This window comes from Miniopterus natalensis, chromosome 4 (genome assembly GCF_054644295.1).
Source record: "Miniopterus natalensis isolate mMinNat1 chromosome 4, mMinNat1.hap1, whole genome shotgun sequence".
In the NCBI taxonomy this organism is placed as follows: domain Eukaryota; kingdom Metazoa; phylum Chordata; class Mammalia; order Chiroptera; family Miniopteridae; genus Miniopterus; species Miniopterus natalensis.
In genome coordinates this window covers 62,801,382-62,823,692 of record NC_142084.1, presented here as the reverse complement: position 1 = coordinate 62,823,692, position 22,311 = coordinate 62,801,382, and the positions used below count along the sequence as shown (strand labels likewise).

General features: G+C 52.9%; 2 protein-coding genes across 2 annotated transcripts in view; one reads left to right on the top strand and one right to left on the bottom strand.

Moving 5' to 3' along the window:
• The first annotated feature begins 520 nt into the window (after nucleotides 1–520).
• On the top strand, nucleotides 521–21,600 carry BTBD2 (BTB domain containing 2). Its single transcript, XM_016209741.2, has 9 exons — nucleotides 521–909; nucleotides 11,680–11,799; nucleotides 14,803–14,959; nucleotides 15,951–16,056; nucleotides 16,327–16,524; nucleotides 18,283–18,475; nucleotides 18,788–18,875; nucleotides 19,324–19,470; nucleotides 20,527–21,600. The coding sequence occupies exons 1-9, from the start codon at nucleotides 530–532 to the stop codon at nucleotides 20,686–20,688; spliced, it is 1,551 nt and encodes a 516-aa protein (XP_016065227.2). The 5' UTR covers nucleotides 521–529; the 3' UTR covers nucleotides 20,689–21,600.
• Nucleotides 9,422–22,311, bottom strand: part of CSNK1G2 (casein kinase 1 gamma 2) — a 45,055-nt gene continuing 32,165 nt past the window's right edge. Inside the window, exon 10 of the mRNA XM_087816608.1 lies at nucleotides 9,422–10,264. The gene's annotated coding sequence lies outside the window, so the exon portion shown is untranslated. The remainder of the gene's footprint in view (nucleotides 10,265–22,311) is intronic.

Sequence of the window (22,311 nt, the reverse complement as noted above, 5' to 3'; positions counted from 1 at the left end):
AAAAATGTATAGATCCGGGGTGCGGGTCTGAAGTAGGAGATCTAGTGTGTGGGGTCCCAGGTCTGAGGTCTGGGATCCAGGGTCTGCGGTACGGAGCCTGGGCCGGCCCCGCCTTGCTCCCCCGTCCCTGCCTCCCTCCCTCCGTCTCCTCTCTCCCTCCACCCCCTCGTCTGCTGGTCCCCCCCGCTCCCCTCCCCCCCGCTCCCCTCCCCCCCGCTCCCCGCCCCGCCCCCTCCCCCCGCCCCGCCCCGCCCCCTCCCTCCCTGCGCCGTCCCCTCCCTCCCTGCGCCGCCCCCTCCCTCCCTGCGCCGCCCCCTCCCTCCCTGCGCCGCCCCGCCCCCTCCCCCCGCCCCGCCCCGCCCCCTCCCTCCCTGCGCCGCCCCCTCCCTCCCTGCGCCGTCCCCTCCCTCCCTGCGCCGCCCTGCCCCCTCCCCGCCCCGCCCCGCCCCGCCCCCTCCCTCCCTGCACCGCCCTGACAGACAGGCCCGCCCGGCCCGCCCCGCCCGCCCCGCGGCGCCGCACCGACAAGATGGCGGCGGGTGGGAGCGGCGGCCGCGCGTCGTGCCCGCCGGGTGTCGGTGCGGGCGCGGGGGGCGGCCCGGGTCCCAGCGCCAACGCCGCCCCCGCCCCCGGCAACGCGGCCGCCGCCGCCGCCGCCGCCTCGGTCCCCGCTGCTCCCGGGGCGTCCCCTCCGGGCTCGGGGCCGGGCGCGCAGGCCGCGGCGGGCGGGGAGCGGGCGGCCGAGGAGCCGGGGGCGGCGGCGCTGCTGCGCGAGCCCGTGTACAACTGGCAGGCCACCAAGCCCACGGTGCAGGAGCGCTTCGCCTTCCTCTTCAACAACGAGGTGCTGTGCGACGTGCACTTCCTGGTGGGCAAGGGGCTCGGCGCGCAGCGCATCCCGGCGCACAGGTGGGCCGCGCCGCTCCGGGACCCCGACCCCGGACCCCTCATCCCAGGACCCGTCATCCCGGGGCCCGTCATTCCTGGGGCCCCACCATCCCCGTATCCGCCACCCTGGAGACCTGCCATTGCCATCTCCACGACCCCGAGACGGCCCATCCCCAGACCCTGCCATCCCAGGATCCGCCATCCCCAGGATCCTCCAGGACCCTCCCAGGAGCCCCCAGCCACCTTCTCTAGGCCCCATCAATCCTGGACCCTGTGATCCTGCCAGGCCCCCATCCACTCCGCTTCCCCCAGCCCCAGGATCCCCGTCCCTCCACGTCCATCAGAGATCCCCCCCACCGTGCCACCCTGGCCATGATTTCCCGGCCCTGCGATCCCCACCAGCTCCCTCCACCCCTGGACCCTGCCTTCCAGCTCCAGTGACCTCCTCCACCCAGTGCTCCATCCTCTCCCAGCTATGACCGCCCTAACTCCACCAGACTCCTGAACCACATAGCCCCTCCCAGTGACCCCCAGCTGTGATCCCTCAGCCTCCTGACCCTCCTTTAGCCCCCTAGTCCCTGACCCCTTTCAGCCCCCTGACCCCAGTCCTTGAACTTACCCAGCCCATTCACCCCCCAGTCCTCTCTGGAAAAGGGGCATTATTGGTCCAGACCCCATCCCTCTGCCAGGGTGCAGCCCCCAAACTCCTGGGCTGGGTGGACTGATGTATCACACTGTTCTGCCCACTCCTGGTCCCTCTGACCCTGCTCCCCATTACACCCCAGGGACCTCAGAGGGGAAGGCTCACTGGAGGGTCTCCACAGGGTGGGGGTGGGGTGGGCTGGGTGGGGGTTTAGGGGCTTTTTTACCTCTCCTCTGGCAGTGTCTCCCAACCTGCTGTTAGGGTCCTCCCACTTCTCTGACATGTGACATTTAACCTGTGCCTTCGAGAGTCTTTCTGGCTTTTCCTTGGTTATTTATGTATAATCGGGTCTGGATTCCTGTCCTCCAAAGGTTCTAGGCCTGTGGTTGGTTCCCTAAGACCTCCCCTGGCTCCTCCCATCACCCATGTGGGCTGCCCCTCTAAGCTTGAAGGAGGTGCTGGGCGGTTGCAGGGGTTGGTTTGCCATCTGTGAGTCCCTCCCAGAGCTGTGGCCTTCCTCATACCCCTTTTGTTCCTAAATACTGCTCAGTCCAGTCCAGGCTCTCCTGTCCACCTGACCCCTGACTGGAGCCCTCTGGGGATGGGCAGGTCAATACAGCTGGAAGCCCTACCCTGTGAGGGAGCCTCAGGGTTTTTGCTGTGGGGACTGGTGGGGTCCCCTACCCTGGGTGTCAGCTGACCTTGGGACAGGTACTCAAGTGTGCTTGAAGGTCCATTGGCTGGTGGCAAAATGGGGACAAGAAAGGTGGGCACGAGGACCCCTGGAGAGAAGCAGGAGAGGGGCCTGCCCCCACCAGGTGGCTGGTGGCCCTGGAGCCTGGACTCTGGTGGGAGATGGAAGATAACTAAAGGACAGGCATGACATTTAGTGAGAATTTCTGAGAGCAGGAGGGAGGTACAGGGCCTTGGAGGTGATTACAGGGCTGACCTGCTCCAGAATGGACACCCCTGAGTGAGTGGTGCTGAGCAGGGCAGGCGGAAGGGAGGCGAATGCAGGACTCTTGACTCAGGGATATGAGGCCTGGAGACCAGAGGAGCTGGGCAAGTGGGATACAAAGTAAGGCCTAAGCAGACGGAGAGGGGCTGTGGGCAGCAGTGACTGCGTCTGCTTTGAAGGGTAGAATGGGTCACATAGACAATAGGCTTCGTGGTGGGGACAGCAGAAATGGGACACAAAGGGTTCATCTTCTCTTTGGGGAGAGGCACATTCTTGTGATGTGCTGAGAAGGTGGCTTGGCAATTGAGGGAGATTGGGGTACCATGGTGGGGTTCCCTAGACTCCTGTCTTGAGCATTCCGTCCCAGGGGAAGACAGGCATGGAGGAACACATTGTGTTGGAGGGACTGAGACACCCCAGAGAGATGGCCAGAAGCTATGGGACCAGAGGGTTGTGCCTTTGGGGTCTGTGATTTGCAGGGGTACATAATGTTGGGAGTGGATGGGTCAGTGTGTGGACAGAGCAGGAGGGGTGCTTAGAAATGGCAGCAAAGAGCCACCTTGAAAGTGGGTTCTGGGATGCAGGCTCTTCTGGGTGTGGGGGTGTATGCCTGCATCCCAGTGTTCACCATCGGATTTGCCCACCCCATGGACCTGCAACTTTCTCGTGCCAGTAGCCTCACAAGTCCCATGTCACCCAGTGGCTCTCTGCCTGGCTTCCCTGGCATACATTGCCAGTCCTTCAGTCATTGTTCATCCCCCTGGGACCCGAGAGCTCCCTGGCCCTGTGTACTTGAAGTCTGGAGGGTGTCCAGGCCAGGTTGATGGCACTTTTCTTGTCCTATTGCCCCGGCATTGGTGCCCTACTCTGTGGATCCCCCAACAGAAGGCTCTAGTTCTTTTTCTTTTCAGCCTTCAGGTAAATTCATACAAATTGTAATTTTATACAAATTGTTAAAATTTTACCTGCAGTGGTCAAGTGGATGACTGCCCAGTGAGTGACCCTGGGTGTGCTGTGCCTCAGTTTCCCCACCTGTGAACTGGGACCAACCACTCAGGTGCCTCCATCCTGGGGCTGCTGGGAGGATTGACTCTTTGACCCAACCATGTGCTTATCACAGTGGCCCAGGGCTCCTCTAAAGGATCAGCGACCTTAGATGAAGGCAGGGACATAACCCTATGCAGAGTTAACATCCTGGAGGGCACACTGATGGAGAGCGACCATTGAACACATGTGAGTCAGTGGGGGAGAAGAGTGCTCTGGAGAGCGCCTGTTCATTTGTGGGACACCTTTCAGCTGGACCTTGTTCCCACCCCTCCTGAGGTGGCTGGATTTGGGAATTTGATGTAAAGAATTGAGTGGAACCCTGGCCAGTGTGGCTCGGTTGGTTGGGCATCGTCATGTGTACCAAAAGGTTGCTGGTTCTATTCCTGGTCAGGGCACATCCCCAGGTTGCGGACTCGATCCCTGGTAGGGGCCATGCAGGAGGCAGCTGATGGATCTTTCTCTCTCTCTCTCTCTCCTCTCTCTCTCTCTCTCTCTCTCTCTCTCTCTCTCCCCCCCTCCCCCTCCTTCTTCCTTCCTCTCTCTCTAAAAATCAATAAAAAGTCTTAAAAAAAAAAAAAGAATTGAATGGAAAGTGAACCCTTCCTGAGCCAGGTGGTCAAGGGTCAATCTCAAGGTAATGTCTGGCACGCGCGCGCGTGTGTGACCCTGATGGGAAGTGACGAGAAGGGCACCTCACCTGGGTATGCTTTCCCCCAAAACTATAACCCTGGTATAGTGAGGTCAGTGGTGCACCCCCTAAAAGATAATGTTCACATCCTGATCCCTAGAACCTGTTATTGGGACCTTATTTCGAAAAAGGGACTTTGCAGATGTGATTCAGTTAAGCTTCTCAAGATGAACTCATTATCTGTGTGTGCCCTAAACTCAACCAGTGTCCTTATGAGACACTTGCAGAGGAGAGACGGAGCAGATGGCCATGTGATGGCAGAGGCAGAGGCTAGGGTGAGGCAGCCACAGGCCCAGGGACACTGGAGCCCCCAGAAGCTGGGAGAGGCATGAGGGGAACCTCCCCTGGGCCTCTAGTGGGAGCATGGCCCTGTCACACCTTGAGTTTGGAAGTCTAGCCTCCAGGACTGAGAGAGTAAGTTCCAGTTTGCAGCACTTTGGATAGCAGCCCCAGGAAACCAGTCTATCCAGTCCAATCAGGAGAAAACACAACAAACCCAGCCTGGGGATCTCCTGTAGGACACAAATAGTGCTCCTCCAGGCTGCCCAGGGCATGAATACCAGGGAGAGGTGGAGAAACTCACAGCCTGGGCAGCCTAAGGGGACAGATACATGCCACATGGATCCTGGATGGGGTCCTGGGGCAGAAAGAGAATGTTAGTGCCAGAACTGATGACTTAGGAACAAGGCCTGAGGTACTTTAAAAGGAGTAAGGGATGGACAAATTTTAAGGTGTGATCTGGACTCACCAGCTCCCAGGGCCCATCTGGGGCTCAGAGCAGCCCTTGAACTCTGGGTACAGGGTGAAGTGGGGTCTGGGACCCTGGAACAGAGGTTGGCATCTGTAACAGTGTAAGGAGCTGGCCTTGGCCCTGGATAAGCTCCTGTCCTGTCTCCTGTTCTGCTTAGCTTTGCAGCCCCTACCCCATCACCTCCTGCTGTTCTTTTTCTCATAGCTCTTTTTCCTTCTAAGTTTCCAAAGCCTGAAGTTTAAACTGTGTTGTCCTTGGCTTGCTGTGAGCAAGGCTTTGCCTATATTCTTCCGTCCTGCATTCCAAGTGCCCAGGAGAATGCTTGGCATACAGTAGGTGCTCAATAAATACACGTCGGCCCTACCTGCCAGAATCAAATGTGTACATTCTCTCTCAGGGCTTGCTCTGAGGAAATAGCAAATGTCTTCAGGGTAGCACATTTGTGGACATACTAATCCGGTAGTTCCACAAAATTAACCTCAGATATCTTCACTCTCATGGAAAATTTAGCCACACTGAGGAGTCTAGAATATGGAACAGTCTGTGTCTGGGTTTCTTTTGTGGCATTGATCTGTTTCTATGTTCTTAGTCCAGTGACACCTTTTTTTTTCTTTCTTTTTTTAAAAAAATAGCTTATTGATTTTTAGAGAGAGAGGAAGCGGGAGAGAGAGAGAAACATTGATGTGAGAGTGCAACATTGAATGGCTGCCCGCAACCTGGGCATGTGCCCCTGACTGGAGATTGAACCAGCAACCTTCTGGTGCACAGGTTGACACCTAAGCAACTGAACCACACCAGCCAGGGCCAGTGACTTTTTTTTAATCCTCACTTGAGGATATTTTTTTACATTGCTTTTCAGAGAGAGGAGAAGGGGGGGGGGGGGGGAGAGAGAGACATTGATGTGAGAGAGACACACTGATTGGCTGCCTCCCACATGCGCCCCAACCCGGGCTGAGGATCCAGCCTGCGACCAAGGTATGTGCCCTTGGTCGGGATCCAGCCTGGGAACCCTAAAATCTGCAGGCTGATGCTCTAACCACTGATCCAAACTGGCTAGGGCCAGTGACACCTTTTTTGATGATAGTGGCTCTATGGTGTGTTTTGAGAATTGCTGGGGAAGTTCTTCCCAACTTTATTCTGTGTCAGGAGTTTTTCAGCTGGTCTAATACCTTGACTCTTCCAGAAGCAATCACCCATCTGTCCATCCCTCCAGCCAACAACCATTGAAGCATGATGCTTACAGAAAAACATCTCCCTGTGGAATGCACATTCTAGCACAGCAGCAACAAATGTATGTAAAGAGCCAGATAGTAAATATTTTCAGTGGCCCACAGTTGGGTTTCCATCCCAACTGCTTAATTCTGCCTTCACAACACAAAAACAGTAACATATAAATGAATGAGCATGGCTGTGTTCCAATAAAACTTTATTTACAAAAGCAAGTTGTGGGCCTGAGTCCAAGGGCTGAGTTTGTTGGCTCCTGGTCTAGTTGTTCTTTAATGATCTTAAGAATCAATTGGTCAAATGTTAAAACAATTTAGTGGGGAATTGGTCTTCCCAGAGACACACTGGGTTGGGGAGAACAAATAGTTAAAATATGAAGTATATCTGGGGATATGATATCTTTCTCCATTTATTCAGGGCATTTTTTGGTATCCTTATAAAAGTTTTGTAGTTTTCATCATTGTATAGCTCTTGCCCATTTATTGCTGAGTTTTTGCTTAGGTGTTTTGTTTTTATTTCTCTGTTATGAATAATTTTTTCTCCATTATATTTTTCTAGCTGATTATTGCTGGGAAGCTATAGATTTGGGGGCATATTTATTGGTATGTGATTTGAACAATTTCTAGTGTTCTTAATTGTTCAGCAGACTCTGGCCTGGCCCTGTGAAGTAGACTTTTCTAAATCTATGCTCTCTAGTACTAGTCACAGGTGGGTGACTCCTGAGCACTTGAAATGTGGCCATCACAATCAAGGAATCCAACCTTTTATTTACTTTAATTTTAATTTGGACTTCAATAGCCCTGTGTGGTCAGTAGCAAACATATTCATAGTGCAGGCTCAGAATTTTAAATTAGAGAATCATTCTTATGGGCAAATAGTTTCTCATATTTCTGCGTGTCTTTTTTTGTTGTTGTTAACCCTTACCCAAGGGTATTTTTTCCATTGCTTTTCAGAGAGAGTGGAAGGGGGAGAGAGAGAGAGAAACATCAATGTGAGAGAGACACATCAATTGGTTGCCTTCCTCATGTGCCCCGACTGGGGTGGAGGATTGAATTTGTAACCCAGGTACGTGCCCTTGACCAGAAATTGAACTCGAGACCCTTTGGTCCATGGGCCAGTGCTCTAACCATTGAGCAAAACCAGCTAGGGCTTCCATTGATTTTTAGAGTGAGGGGAAGGGAGGGAGGGGGAGAGAGAGAAAGAAAGAAACATTGATGTAAGAGAGACACATCTACTGGTTGCCTCCTGCACGTGCCCTGACCGGGGCAGAAGATTGAACCTGCAACCCAGGTACATGCCCTTGACCGGGAATTGAACCCAAGACCCTTCAGCTTGTGTGCCAATGCTCTAACCACTGAGCCTAACCAGCCAGGGCTATTTCTGCCTCTTATATTTTTCCGTTCTTACTGCATTTCTGACCCCCAGGGCATTGCTCAATCACAGGGGTGACAGCAAGCAGTTTCAATGCTTTTACAGTTACATGTGAGCCTCGAGATTGGTTTCCCACAAATTCTCATTAACAAGGTATGGAACCTTCTTTCTATTCCTTGTTTACTCAGCTTTCAGGAATTGTGGGTGTGGGATATTATAAAGCGCTTTTCTGTATTTGGGCTTATTTGATCTGATGACTGTATAGAAAGTTTATATGGTTGTCAGCTATCACAGCCCAGTTTTAGAGCACCTATCACCCCAAAAGATCACCACTTCCATCCCAAACCCCAGGCAATTGCTGATCTATCTGCTTTCTGTTTCTCTAGTTTTGCTATTGTAGTGTATGTTCTTGAGATTCATTCATGCTGTTGTGTGTTTCAGTAATTCATTTCTTTTTCTTGCTAAAGAATTACTGCTGAATGCCACTGTATGGATGGACCATGGTTTGTCTATTCACCAGTGATGGGCATGTGAGCTATTTCCAGTGTTTCGCTGTTAGGAACAACACTGCCATGAATATGCATGCACAGATCTACGTGGAGAAACAGTTCCTTTTCTTTTGGGCAAATGCCCAGGGGTGGAAAGGATGCATCATGGGCTAACTCTTACCTTTGACATTGTAAGAAACCGCCTTCCCAAGTAGCTACACCATCTCCCAGTCTCCGCAGTGCTGAGGGCTCCTTGATGCCTTGGGGCTCATGGATGAGTTGGAAATGTTCCCCTGTCTAGTTTCCAGAGCAGCATGTGTGGGGTGGTGGTATTTCTAAAATCCTTGCTAGAGCCCAGCCGGGCATGGCTCAGCGGTTGAGCATTGATCTAGGATCCAGGAGATCGGGGTTCGATTCCTGGTCAGGGCACGTGCCCGGATTGTGGGCTGCAGCCGATCAATGACTCTCTCATCATTGATGTTTCTATCTCTCTCTCTTCCTCTCCCTTCCTCTCTCTGAAATCAATAAAAATATATTTAAAAAATAATAATAATAAAATAAAATAAAATAAAATCCTTGCTAGAACCCCTTTCGGGCCATCTGGGCTGGGCTTCTCTCTTTTTAAAAAAATTTTTTTAAAAATGTGTCTTTATTGATTTCAGAGAGAGGAAGGGAGAGGGAGGGAGAGAGAGATAGAAACATCAATGATGAGAGACATAGATCAGCTGCCTCCCACACACCCTCTACTGGGGATCAAGCCCACAGCCCTGGCATGTGCCCTGCCGGGGAATTGGAACTGAGATCTCCTGGGTCATAGGTTGATGCTCAACCACTGAGCCATGCTTGGCCGGGCTTCTCTTTGATGGAATTTTCTCTTTCTTCATGAGTCAGTTTGGCAGTTTGTGTCTTTACAGGAAATAGTTGTCTTAATTTGTTGCCATGAAGTTGTTTTGAAATTCTTTTATCTTCTTTTGGTCTACAGTGATGGTCCCTTTTTTGTTCCTGATTTTGATAACTTGTGTCACACTTTTCTTTCTTGGTCAGTCTAACAAAAGTTTTAGCAATTGATTTCTTTTCAAAGAATAATTTTGGTTTTCTTTATTTTCCCATTCCTAATTTCTTTAATTCCTGCTTCTACTTTTATTGTTTCCTTCTGTCTTTGGGTTTTGGTTTGCTCGCCATTTTCTAGATTCTCAAGGTGGAAGCTTACCTTGTTGAGGTCTTTATTTAGTAAATATGTGATATTTACCCCGAGCACTGTGTTAACTGCATCCCTCACCTTTGGATGCGTCATGTCTTTATTTTACAATGTCCCTTGTGTTCCTTTCTGGGTTACTTGGAAATGTGTCATTCCATTTCCAAGCATTTGGGGATATTTTAGATTTCTCTCCATTGTTGATTTATACTTTTTAAAAATATATTTCTATTGATTTCAGAGAGAGGGGGAGAGAGAGATAGAGACATCAATGATGAGAGTCATTGATCGGCTGCCTCCTGCACGGCCCCTGCTAGGGATTGAGTCCACATCCTGGGCATGTGCCCTGACTGGGAATTGAACTGTGATCTCCTGGATCATAGGTTGATGCTCAACCTCTGAGCCATGCCGGCCAGTCTGATTTATAATTCAGTCCCTCTGTGTCTGGAGAACATACTCTGCCTGGTTGCAGTACTTTTAAGTGTATTTGGGTGCTCTCGTGTATAGTCTGTCCTGCACAGTGTCCCATGTGCACCTAAAAGAACGTGACTGTTATCGGGTTGAGGGTTCCATAAAGGTCACTTTGGTTCAGTCAGTGGATGCTGTAGTTCAGTTCTTCTATATCCTTGCTGATTTTCTGGCTATCAGTTGTTGAGAGTGAAGTGTGCAAACCTCCAATCATAATTGTTGAATTCTCTCTTTCTCCTTTGAGCACTGTTTCTGCTTTGTGTATTTTGGGACTCTGTTGCTAGATTTGTACATTTATAATTGTTACCTGTTCCCGGTGGGCTGCCCCTCTGTTCACATGAAACGTTCCTCGTCTTCATATCCATTTTATCTGACGTTAAGGTAGCCCCTCCAGTTCTCACAGTTTCGGTTTACAGGGCATGTCTTTTCCATCTTTCTATTTTCATCCTCTGTGTCTTTGGATGTTAAGCAGTGACATGTGTCCTCAGTGCATCATATCAGGAGGCCTGTGAAGTCAGTCTGTCCCATCTCTGGTGGTGTGAGCTAGAGACAGAGAGGGAGAGAACAGCCTTTGATCCAGTATCCCACCTGTTTAGTCTAAGGCAGGGTTTGACTGGGTGCTATGGGAGGGGCTCCCCAGGCACCAAACAGAGGCCAGGAGGTGCGATGTGGGGCTGGTTCTGTGGTTTCTGAGTGGGATGGCTGCTCAGAGCCTGGCATTTGTCACAGTGGAGACTCACAGTGATACAGGAGCCTTGCAGACCTGGTGCTCTGCAGTGAGCAAGCTCCCAGGCTATGGCTCCCAAGCTGTCTCTGCTTCCCTGGGGAGAGGCTGTTGTGGGGTGGGTCCTGGGGACCGAGGATGGACAGCACAGACTGGGTGGTACTGTCCTCAGTGTGGTCACTGTGGAGTCCTCCCACAACCCCTACCCTCTGGCCCCGGTGGACTGGATCAATAGGAGGGTTCACAGCTGGCTGAAGGGGAGGCTAGGAGCCCCTCACAGCTTGTCCTCACTCACTGGGTCTTTTTTGTTTTGTTTATCCTCACCTGAGGATATTTTTCCATTGCTTTTTAGAGAGAGTGGAAGGGAGAGAGGGAAGGAGGGAGAGAGAGATGTGAGAGGTACACATCGATTGGTTGCCTCCTGCACACGCCCCGACCAGGGCCAGGGATCAAACCTGCAACCCTTCAGTGTGCAGGCCGACGCTCTAACCACTGAGACACTGGCCAGGGCTCACTGGGCCTTCTTGCCCCTTGAGCAGGCAGGTAGGCCAGAGTGGGCGAGTCACTCGTGGCAGAATTTACAGGTCTCCCCATAGCCACTGCCTCCTAGGGCTCCTGCTATTCCCTTGACCTTGACATCCTGCCCCCACACATTCAGCCCAGCTCAGATGTCCCTGCCAGTCCTTTCCTGACCCTCACTCCCCTTCACAGCCCTGCATTCTTCTCCTTTCTACTCCACTGTCAGGCTGTCTGTACCCTTGACCTGTTTCTGCCTTCCTCCAAGAAGGTGGGGCCCCAGTGCCCAAAGCCTGAGCACGGGGGAGGCATGTGTAGAGCAAGTGAGCAAGTAAGAGAGTGAGTGTGTGTGTGCAAAACTGAGTAGGTGGCCAAGTGAATGGATGGATGAACACAGGGAGCTGGCAGAAGGCATTAAGTCAACTGCCGTGGGGGACATGATTTCACTTCTGGCCTCATGTTGCTCCTGGCCCATCAAATGGCTCTCTTGCTCTACAATGCCTTCCTTCTGGAAGCATCTGCCATCAGGATGTTCTGGGCACAGTGTCTGTTGCGGGAGCCAGCTGGCAGAGGAGTAGCTGCTGCACCTCAGTGGGGAAGTCTCTGGTGGGGACATTTGCCTTACACATCCCCACCCCTCCTTTCTACAGCCCCAGGCTTGGGCGATGGTGTTAGGTGGGGCCACACAGAGGGTAATCAGGTCTTCTCTTCACTCCAGGTTTGTGCTGGCCGTGGGCAGTGCTGTCTTTGATGCCATGTTCAACGGGGGCATGGCTACTACGTCCACCGAGATTGAACTGCCCGACGTGGAGCCAGCTGCCTTCCTGGCACTACTCAAGTAAGACTTCCTGGTGCCTCTAGACTGAGGGGATGGAATGGATGGCCTGTTGGTTTAAAAACGTCAGAAAACAGGCAGGACTGAGGGAGAAAATAAAGATCCTGGTGACATTGTCTCCAAAGCCCTGGCTCCCTGGAATTTTCTAAAAACTTGCCTCCACAGTGAGGGGTGGCTCTGGAGGCCCCCACCCTGTTTTAATTTTTGTATTTTGAAATTGATATTTAATTCATATATCATATAGTTCACTTATCTGAAGTGTGCACTTCAGTGGTTTGTTTTTAGTAATTTACAGATGTGTGCAACCACCACCTGTATCTAGTTCCAGAACATTCCATCACCCCCCAAAAAAAACCATCCCCCATTACCAGTTACTCAGCACCTGGTAACCACGAACCCCTTTCTCTGTGGATTTGCCTGTTCTGGATGTTTCATATAAATGGAATCACACAGTCCTTGGCCTTTGTGTCTGGCTTCTCTCACTGAGTGTCCTGTTTTCGAGGTCCATCCGCATTTTATGTAGCATATATATGAGGCCCTCATTTTGATACTTTGTAGTTGACCGAGTTAGAAAGTAGAATAAGGTAAAGATTTTAAATGCCACCTGTATTTTTCCCTTTTAAGTTTCAGAATTTTTTCTCAAACTTCTGCTTGGGCCTGGGGGTTGCTGTACAGGAAATGGAGCCAACTGGGACAAGAGGGGAGGAGAGGAGGAGCTTAGGGCAGCGTAGGCTTCAGCATGGAGGCCATGGTTGTCCTGCGGAGTGAGCTGGAGAACGTCCATTCTCCTTGCCCAGCTGGCTCCCAGGAACGCTGGGTGTGAATTGTCATGGGTAACTTTAAAGATGATCCCAAACAGTTAAAACATTTCTTTAAATGCAGAGTTTATTTATTCCCTCCTAATTATAAAAATGGCACAGGCTCAAACACAAAAATATTAATACCAAGAAGCATAATGAATGAAGGGGAGCTAACCTGCCCCCCACTTCAGCCAGCCAGGACACCATCTCAGCTGGTCCCTCCCTGCTTGTGTCCTGTGTGTATGATGTGGTCGCAGACCCCCTTCCACCCGATTGTGCCCTCATCCCCTTTTTTCGCTGGCGTCCACATTCATTGTTAGGTCTAATTTTATTCTAGTTGGTTCTGTCTGTGGATGCCCCATAACCCTTGACCCCATCTAATATTGATGAATCCTGTGGACCTTCCCCAGCACCTTCGCAGTCACAGTGGCACTCTTGAGGGAAAGCTCGTTTATCTCTATGTACCTTCTCAGACGACTCCCCCAGCCTGGAGCCAGATGGTGGATAATTCTCGGCTAGGTGGCCCGTGGGCTCTGTCTCCACTAGTCACCTGAGCCTCTGATTGCAGAAGTAGCCAGGACAGTTTGTGAACTATAGGCAGGGCTGTGTGCTGATAAAATTTGATTTACAAGAACAGGTGACAAAACCACAAGTCGATATCACGTCACACTCACTAGGATGGCTGTTATTAAAAAAAAAGGGGGGGGGGATGATGAGTTGGCGAGGACGTGGAGAAATTGGGGCCCTTGTGTACAGTGGGGAGCAGGCTGTGGGATGTAAAATGGGGCAGCCTCTGTAGAAAATAGTCTGGATGTTCCTCAGATAATCAAACATAAAGTCATCATATGACCCAGCAATTCCACTTCTGGGTACTTACTGGAGGCACACCTGTGTCACAGCAGCAGGATCCACAACAGCCAAAAAGTGGAACAGCCCGTGTCCGTGGGCAGATGGTGGATAAACACGATGTGGTCCATCTACACAATGGAATATTGTTTAGCCTTGAAAAGGAAGGATGTCCTGGCACCTGCTGTGATGTGAATTTTGAGGACATTATGCTCAGTGAAATAAGCCAGACACAGAACGACAAATACTGTGATTACGCTCACATGAGATTCCTAGAGAAGTCAGATCCACAGAGACAGAAAGTGGTTGGTGGGAGCCAGGGGATAGGGGAGGGGAGTTAGTGTTTAATGGGGACAGAATGTCAGTTTGGGAAGATGAGAAAGTTTTGGAGATAGATGTTGGTGGCTGCATAACTGTGAATGTGCTTAATGCCACTGAGCTTTGCACTTAAAAATAGTTAAGGTGGTAAAGTTTATGTTGTGTAGATTTTACTATACATTTTAAAAATAAGAGATATCCATAAAAAAAATCAAAAACAAAAACAGGTGACAGGCTGTAGCTTGCCAAACCCTGCCTTAGGGTTAAGTATTTCTGTCTTTCCATCTGTCTCTTTCTCTTGGTTTTGATAAATACTTCTCAGTTTCCCTCCTGAGAGGATTGTCACTATCACTGTTGGTGTGTGAGGGGCTCACTTGTCCTGCACATATTTGGGCTTGTCCCCTCTGCACGGCTGACCCCGGGGTGGGGCCACTCTGTGGGAAGCCATCCTGGGCGCTGTGGGGTATTGAGCAGCCCCCCTGGCCTCGTAGGTTGCAGGGTCTCTCTACCCAATGGACCCCAGCTGCTAGGCTCTGTTTGGGCTCCATTCTGCACTCCCACCCGCCATGTACAGGTTTCTGATGTCTCCATGGCCTCACCATTTTTTTTTTGTCGACTCCAACTTCCAACCCACATTTAGAGTGGGGTCAGTGGCAGCTGGTCATAATGTCCATGAGTGTCTGATTTGTCCAGACCTCATTGAGCTTTGCCATCAGGCCTGTCAGTGTAGGTCGGGTGTTTTGGAAATGGACACCTGTGGTGTCCTTCAATCCCTGGTGCCCCCCACATGGCATAAGAGCAGGCCTGTGATATAGAAGTGTTCTCCATGTTGGAATGTGGGTGGTTTAGCTTCTCACTGGTTTTCACTGATAATGGCCTTTGCTAGGTCATGTCTGCAGGTTGGAGGGCAACAGATGCTGGTTCTGGAAGGTCCCTCAGGGCTGGGCCAGTGGGATAGAGACTGGTGTAGGGTCTTGTCGGGGGTCTGATGGCACCAGGGTCCCTAGGGTCCTGCCTCATGGCCACCCGCATCCCACCCCAGGTTTCTCTACTCGGATGAGGTTCAGATAGGGCCTGAGACGGTCATGACCACACTGTACACCGCCAAGAAGTACGCGGTGCCTGCACTGGAGGCCCACTGTGTGGAGTTTCTGAAGAAGAACCTGCGGGCGGACAACGCCTTCATGCTGCTGACGCAGGTGCGGGAGCCTGGCTGGGGCACAGGTAGATGGGTGGGGGGAGGATTTTTGAGTTTTTGATACCCTGGGAGAGTGCCCCCCCATCCCTCTGCCCTGGTGGCCCCCTGAGTTTTCTAGGTGAGTTTCTAGGTGGCCTTGGCAGTTTGTTGGCAGGCTGGGCTCCCACATTTGTTTGGTTGCAGATTTCCTGCAGTTTTGCCCTTTTTTCAGGGGCTCAGGTGTGGGATGAAAGGTGTTCATGTTTCTTTGAGAAGGTCCCTTTCGGGCTCTGTGTGGTCAGCTGGCTGTGGTTCAGCTGGTGGGGCTGTAGGGGACCAGGAGACCTGGACATAGGAGGGCATGAAGGGTACCCTCTCCATGGTGGGTCACAAACAAGTTAGATTTGCAAACCTGTTGCTGAGGTGGCACCTGGGACCTGACCAGCCACTCTCTGAGTCACTCTGAACTGTCAGAGCCAAAACTGTTGTGTGTGGGCCAGTCCCAGATATCTGCTGAGATATGTGGCCATGTGGAGTGTCTTCGCCAGGCCCCAGGCAGAGAACGGTAAGAGAAGGGTTAATTTCCTGGGCAGGTGTATCTTTTTCCCTCCCTGGCCCCCTGATGGAGCAATCTCGGATGGGCAGGGGCACAGCGCTTTTGTGTCCCCCAGTCTTTGGTGGTCCTCTCCCCCAGGGCTCCTGTCTGACCTGAGGGGGAATGGGGCCTACCTCCCTGGGGGTCAGCCCTGTCTGCTGCCCCTGCCTCTATCCCTGAACCACTAGGGGCCCAGCTTTAGAGGTGCCGGCGGAGCAGGGTCCTTCATTTGCTTGACTGTCCACACCAGGCAGTGGTTACTGCAAGTCTGTGAACTTGGAGAAAATCTCCTGGCCCCTGGGGCTTACACTGTGCAGGCACCCAGGCCCCAAGACTTGAAATTTGTGACAAGTTTTGAACCAGGGAATCTGTCTTGGGCCCTATGTCGGGGCTGGATGTTGATGCACTTCCCTTGTAGGCCCGGCTCTTTGACGAACCACAGCTTGCCAGCCTGTGCCTGGAGAACATCGACAAAAATACAGCCGATGCCATCACCGCAGAGGGCTTCACGGATATTGACTTGGGTATGCCTGTGGGGCACCTGGGGGAGGTCACCTGGGTTTCACTATCTTAAGGCGGGGTGGGCACACTCCTCCCGCAGAGGCCCAGGTAGTCCTTGTTTTCGGCTTTGCGGCTCCACTTTGCTGCCATCAGTGACAGGATGGTGAACGGGCATGGCCATGAGCTGGTGAAATCTCGTTCGCCAGCATAGACACAGGTTGTGCATGGTATGCCAACAACCCCTGGCTGACACCATGGTGTCCACGTTGATATGGCCCCCCTGTCCTCTGCAGACACACTGGTGGCTGTCCTGGAGAGGGACACGCTGGGCATCCGCGAGGTACGCCTCTTTAGTGCCGTTGTCCGCTGGTCTGAGGCTGAGTGTCAGCGTCAGCAGCTGCAGGTGACACCCGAGAACAAGCGGAAGGTCCTGGGCAAGGCACTGGCCCTCATCCGCTTCCCACTGATGACCATCGAGGAGTTTGCTGCAGGTAACAGTCGGGGACTGGGGGCTGCTCTGGAAGAGTGTGACCCCCAAGGACCCTATGTGTGACTCAGTTGCATGTCCCACCCAGTCTGGCACCAGCCATATGTTGGCCCAAGTGCCCCTCTGTGCTGATGACACTCTTCACGTTGATGGGAAGCTTGGACTGTGCACGAACATATAAACAGACAGACCCACAGATGACATCCGGCCATCCCACATCTCAATGTTTCCTTCCCTCTGTGTCTTGTGTCCACACACGTGTATGAGTGTATCGGCCACTGAGGGTCCCTGTCTTGGGCTCATGTCCTGGGGGCTGGGCTCCAGCTTCAGTGTCCTTGACAAGCCTGTGAAGGGGTGGGAAATGGCCAGGGTCATGGTGACCCTGCTGTAGTGCCTGGGGTCTGTGGCCCTGACCATGCCTTCTACCCCATGTGTATGCCCACATCTTGGGGCCATTTGGGCAGCTGACTTGGAATCCCATCCCCTGGAACTGCGCCTCCCTGTCACGTCAATTTCATGGCTGGTGCCAGCCTCTGCCCTGGAGCCAAATAGGCCTGGAAGGTTCTGGATGGGGTCTGTGACAAAGCCCTGTGGCCAGTGCATATTGGCTGTCCTACACTGCATCTGGTCCTGCCAGGCTCAGGGTTCTCTTAACAGCAGCAAACAAATAATTAAGTGTATTTCCCACACACTGGCTGGGAAGGAGGGCCTGTGTGTCCTCTGTGTTTGAGTTAGGCCTTCTGGCCCTGTCTGTGCAATGGGTGGGCCCCACGGGGCTTTGGCCCTTTGTCACTGTGTATTTTAGAGAATTCCCTGACTTATGTTCCACTGGAAAATACAAGAAAATAGAAGTTTGATTCCCCTGGCTCCATGTGGCATGGTTTGAGGTCAGTTGTATTTTTCTTTCTGCATTTTCTATGCAGAGATTAAAAAAACAGTGGTCAACATTCTGCATTCAATTTTGTATCTTCCTTATTCACTGAACCCATAGAAGTGCCTTGTCCCCTGTTGTGAAGGTCTCTGTTGAAATGTTGGGCCGTGGGAGCTGTGGGCGATGCTGTGGCCAACCTTCTGCAGAAATGGGTTCCAAGTTAGTAAATATGTCAGTCTTGTAAAGCTCAAGGCCTGAGTCCTGCCTTCTGTCCTGGAGGTGGAATAGTGATGACCAGGGCATGTGTAAGGCTCCCAGGCCCGTTTCTGCCCCAGCCCCACCTGTCCTTGTTTGCATGTGGCCTCCACTGTCACTGTCTGGATCTCCCCTCCCTGGCTCCCAGCCTGACTTAGGCAGGTCCCGTCATCTCCCTGTCTGTGTCAGCGCTACCTAGCCAGGATCTCCCACCTCTTCTAGCTGGGAATCACCCCTCAGTCACTGATGACTCTGAGTGTGGACAGACAGGGTGCCACCTGCTCTGTCAACTAGGGGTGGACCTGAGGGATGGTCCCTGGTGCAGGTAGGAATACCTGGGGCCATGAGGGGCCATTTTGCCCAATAAGCCAGCTAATCAGAGCGTCAACCCCATGTCTGCATTGGACCCCTCCCAAAGTGCCAGGGCAGAATTGTCCTATCTCAGGGCTGCCCAGACCCCTAACGTTTTACAGAAAATCCAACATCACTTCTGAGAGATGCTGTGGACTTGAGATGCCCACACATTCCAGTGTCTTCTGTTTCCTGGGGGTTCACCCCAGCCTTCCCTACCCGGCTCTTCCTCAGCCTCAAGCCAGACTCCACCCCAGCCTGACCTACTGCTCCCTGTGCCCGCAGGGCCTGCGCAGTCGGGCATCCTCATGGACCGAGAGGTTGTCAGCCTCTTCCTGCATTTCACCGTCAATCCCAAGCCCCGTGTGGACTTCATTGACCGGCCGCGCTGCTGCCTCCGTGGGAAGGAGTGTAGCATCAACCGCTTCCAGCAGGTGGAAAGTCGCTGGGGCTACAGTGGCACAAGCGACCGCATCAGGTGGGTGTGGGGATGAGTTGGGCACTGGGGATGGGGTGTTGTGTAAGGATGTTGGGGATGAGGGAGCTGGGTTGCCAGGAGTGAGGTACAGGCAGTGAGCACAGCTGCTGGGGGCCCTGGGAAGGGACTTCCTGCTGACGAGTCAGCCCCATCACAGGAGGCCTCCAGACTCCAGCATGGGAGGTAGAAGCCCCTGCAGGGCCTCCAGCCCCTAGCATGGGAGTGGAAGCCCCTGCAGGGCTTCTGTGCCCGTGTATTCTCACCTGGTTGCAGGGTCATCCCGCGTTTAGCACCTGTTTCTCTGTCCGTCAGGTTCTCGGTCAACAAGCGCATCTTTGTGGTTGGCTTTGGACTATATGGCTCCATCCATGGGCCCACAGATTACCAAGTGAACATCCAGGTACCCACCCACCCTGACCCCTGCCTCCAGATACAGGTCCCATCCCCAGGTCAGGCCCCACCCTAGATCGGGTCCCACCCAATTCTACCCCACTCCGGGCCCTGCCAAGGTTATGTCCCTCTAATGTCCTTGACTCTGCCTCTTGTCCCACCCCTACCCCTGCCCCTCCCATTGTGCCCCAGCCTTCTCAGGACCCCTCTCAGATCCCCCATCTCTCCCCTACTAGGGTCTGTGGCATGTCACACCCTATATGGAGGGAATGTTCTGGAGTTGGAGGGGACTATGCCCCTAACCCCATGGATTTCCTATGGGTCATAGGCTGAACCCTGTGCTGCCAGGCCTAGGGTGGAGTCTAGCCCTCCCTTCTGCCACTGTGGGGTCCCATGGGTGGAGGCAGGGGGATGGAGGGCCCTGGTGAGTGGTGAGAGTCTGGCTCTTGCCTTTGCAGATCATCCACACAGACAGCAACACGGTGCTGGGACAGAATGACACAGGCTTCAGCTGCGACGGCTCCGCCAGCACTTTCCGAGTCATGTTCAAGGAGCCAGTGGAGGTGCTGCCCAACGTCAACTACACAGCCTGCGCCACGCTCAAGGTGTGCCTGACCCTGACCCTACCCCACACAGAACCTCAACCTTGATCCCAACCCTGACCCTGAAGTAAACTCCAATCACTGAACACTACACAGAAACCCAACTCTGATCCCTAAACTCTACCCTGATCCCTATCCGGGACCCCACCAAACATCTGTCTCCAGCTCTGATCCCTAAATACTATCCAGGACTCCAACCCTAACCTCTGACCGTGACTCTGATCCCTGAGCCCTTTTCATTTTCTTTTGACTTCATCTGTCCTTTGTCTTTAATTTTTATTGATTTCAGAGCATGGAAGGGAGAGGGAAAGAGAGATAGGGCTGCCTCCTGGATCAAGCCCGCAACCTGGGCATGTGCCCTGACCTGGAATCGAACCACAATCTCCTGGATCATAGGTCGATGCTCAGACGCTGAGCCACGCCAGCCGGGCTGTCTTTAATTTTTGAAAGGCATTGAATTCTAGTTTGGTAGTACCGTAGTCCCCCCTTATCTGTTGTTTTAGTTACCCATGGTCCAAAAATATTAAATAGAAAATTCCAGAAATAACTCATTAATTTTAAATTGTGTGCTGTAATGAGTAGCATAAGGAAATCTCGCTGCCTGATTCTGTCCTATCCAGAACCCCAACCCTAACCCCCAAATCTGATCCCTGGATCCTGTCTAAGACCCTGACCCCAACATCTGACCCTTACTGATTCCCAAACTCTATCCAGGACCATAATTCTGCCCCCACATTGACCTTAATTTTGTTCCCTAAACCCTACCCTGGATCCTACCATGACCTTTTACACTGACCTCAACCTTGAAACCTGAATCTTATCCAGGACCTTGACCCCAACTCTGATCCCTGACCCCTCTCCAGGACCCTGACTTTAAACCCTGACTCACACTCCACCATTCATCTCCAGTGGTGGGGGCCATCTGTTGTAGGTTGGAGGGTCACCCTGAAGTTCCACAGCACAGATACTTCTGTATGGGGCTCTGATGTCCTCTGCCTAGTTGGCACCCCAGTCCTGGGGGGGGTGTGTTCTGATTGCACTATGGCCCCAACCCCACAGGGCCCGGACTCCCACTACGGCACCAAAGGCCTGCGCAAGGTGACCCACGAGTCGCCAACAACAGGGGCCAAGACATGCTTCACTTTTTGCTACGCGGCTGGGAACAACAATGGCACGTCTGTGGAGGATGGCCAGATCCCCGAGGTGATCTTCTACACCTAGGCGCCCAGGCCCGCACACAGTTGTGAGGACAGTAGCCGGAAGCCACCCGAGACAAGTGGACTGCCCCACGTCCCACACCAACCCCAGAAGGCTCCCCACACCGTGTCTACCCCTGGCTATGTTTCTGGGCATCTCTGTGGTGGTGAGTGTGGCTGCCTGTTCAGAGAATCCAGGAGGTGGCCGGGCAGGTAGGGCTGTGAGACAATCCCTCAAGACTGGGGATGAGGGGAGGGTCCCTGGGTGTGGGCATCCTGCCCATCATCCCTGCAGCTCAGGGCTGCCTGACCAGTAGCCTGACGGTATGATCACGTAGGCCGTCGTCATATTTGTGTAACTGCACATGGCAATGCATCTTGGATTTCCATTTACCTGGTAGGAGATAGTGTGTGGGGGTGCCTCTAGTGCGTTTGATTGGGATCTTCTGTTCCTTTCATTCTGGTCTGTTCACTGGGGGCGCTCAGGCCACCCTGACCTCGGCCTCTAGGATGTAGGCCTGAGCCCCAGGGAATAGGAGGACTCATGGGAGGGCTTGCACTGCTCAAGGTCCTGTAGGGTTGGCTTTCCTGCCAGGCTCCTCCCAGCCCTGCAGCTGAAGGCACAGACCTCAGCCGGTCTGCCTGGGAGGGGCGATGCTGTGGGCCAGCCACAGTGGTCATGTCCCTGTTGACCCATAGGGTCCAGGGGGCACTGCCCACCTGTACATACTGTCTCCCCACCCCTCCCAACCCCTAAGTAAGCACTCTGCCCAGAGGCGCTGGAGGGTGCAGCCCCTCCCTTTATCCCCAGGTTCTCTCCATGTATTTCTGCCCGTGATTCCTTCTGGAAACTGTGTTCTCCCCGAAGCCATGAAAGGTGTGCCCTCCTCACACCACACCCCAAATGATTTTTTTAAATAAAGGAAAAGAAACATCTGCCTCGACCTGTGTGTTTCTTCCTGTCGGAGCCAGCAGGACCCTGGCAGCTCTGAGCCCTGGTGCTATCCTCTCTGTGGCTATTAACCTCACAGACCCACACGTACATCTGGAATTGCTGCCCCCCAACACACTACCACCCTGGAGGCATCCACAGTACATGGGGGACTCTGGAGTGGGTTGGGGGCTCTCCCTGTGACCTCTGTCCTCTACATGAAACCTCTGGGAGACCCTGAGGTGGGTGAGCAACATGGCCACCAGTAGGGGGGCTGAGCCCAGGTGGGGTACCTTGCGGCCTCCTGGCACTTTCCTGATGTCAGCAGGGACCCTGCAGCAATGAGCTGTGCAGGAACACCTGGGGCTGCACCTGACATGTGTCAGGCACCCAGAAATGCTCAGCTTTGCCCCCAGGCTGCACCTGTGCAGAGTCAGGTAAACTGACCTGGGCAGCCTCAGCTAACCACCTGTCACTGTCAGCTGTCATGACAATGTCCAGCATCCAAATTAAAATTAGAGAGCATGAGAAAACTATAAAGAGAAAAACAGAGTATCAACAAGATGGCGGCGTAGGTAACAGCTGCACCCGCCCCCTCCTGCAACCACATCAAAATTACAACTAAAATACAGAACCACCATCACTCAGAGCCTCCTGAAATCTGGCTGCACAGAAGCCCCACAACTAGGGAGCTGAAGAAGCACCGAGAGCAGTAGG

Excerpts from the sequence above, each read along its gene's own strand:
- BTBD2 (XM_016209741.2), top strand. The coding sequence starts at position 530 with ATGGCGGCGGGTGGGAGCGGCGGCCGCGCGTCGTGCCCGCCGGGTGTC. Across the intron at positions 910-11,679 it reads CAGCGCATCCCGGCGCACAG|GTTTGTGCTGGCCGTGGGCA; the intron begins GTGGGCCGCGCC and ends TCTTCACTCCAG. Across the intron at positions 14,960-15,950 it reads CCTTCATGCTGCTGACGCAG|GCCCGGCTCTTTGACGAACC; the intron begins GTGCGGGAGCCT and ends CTTCCCTTGTAG.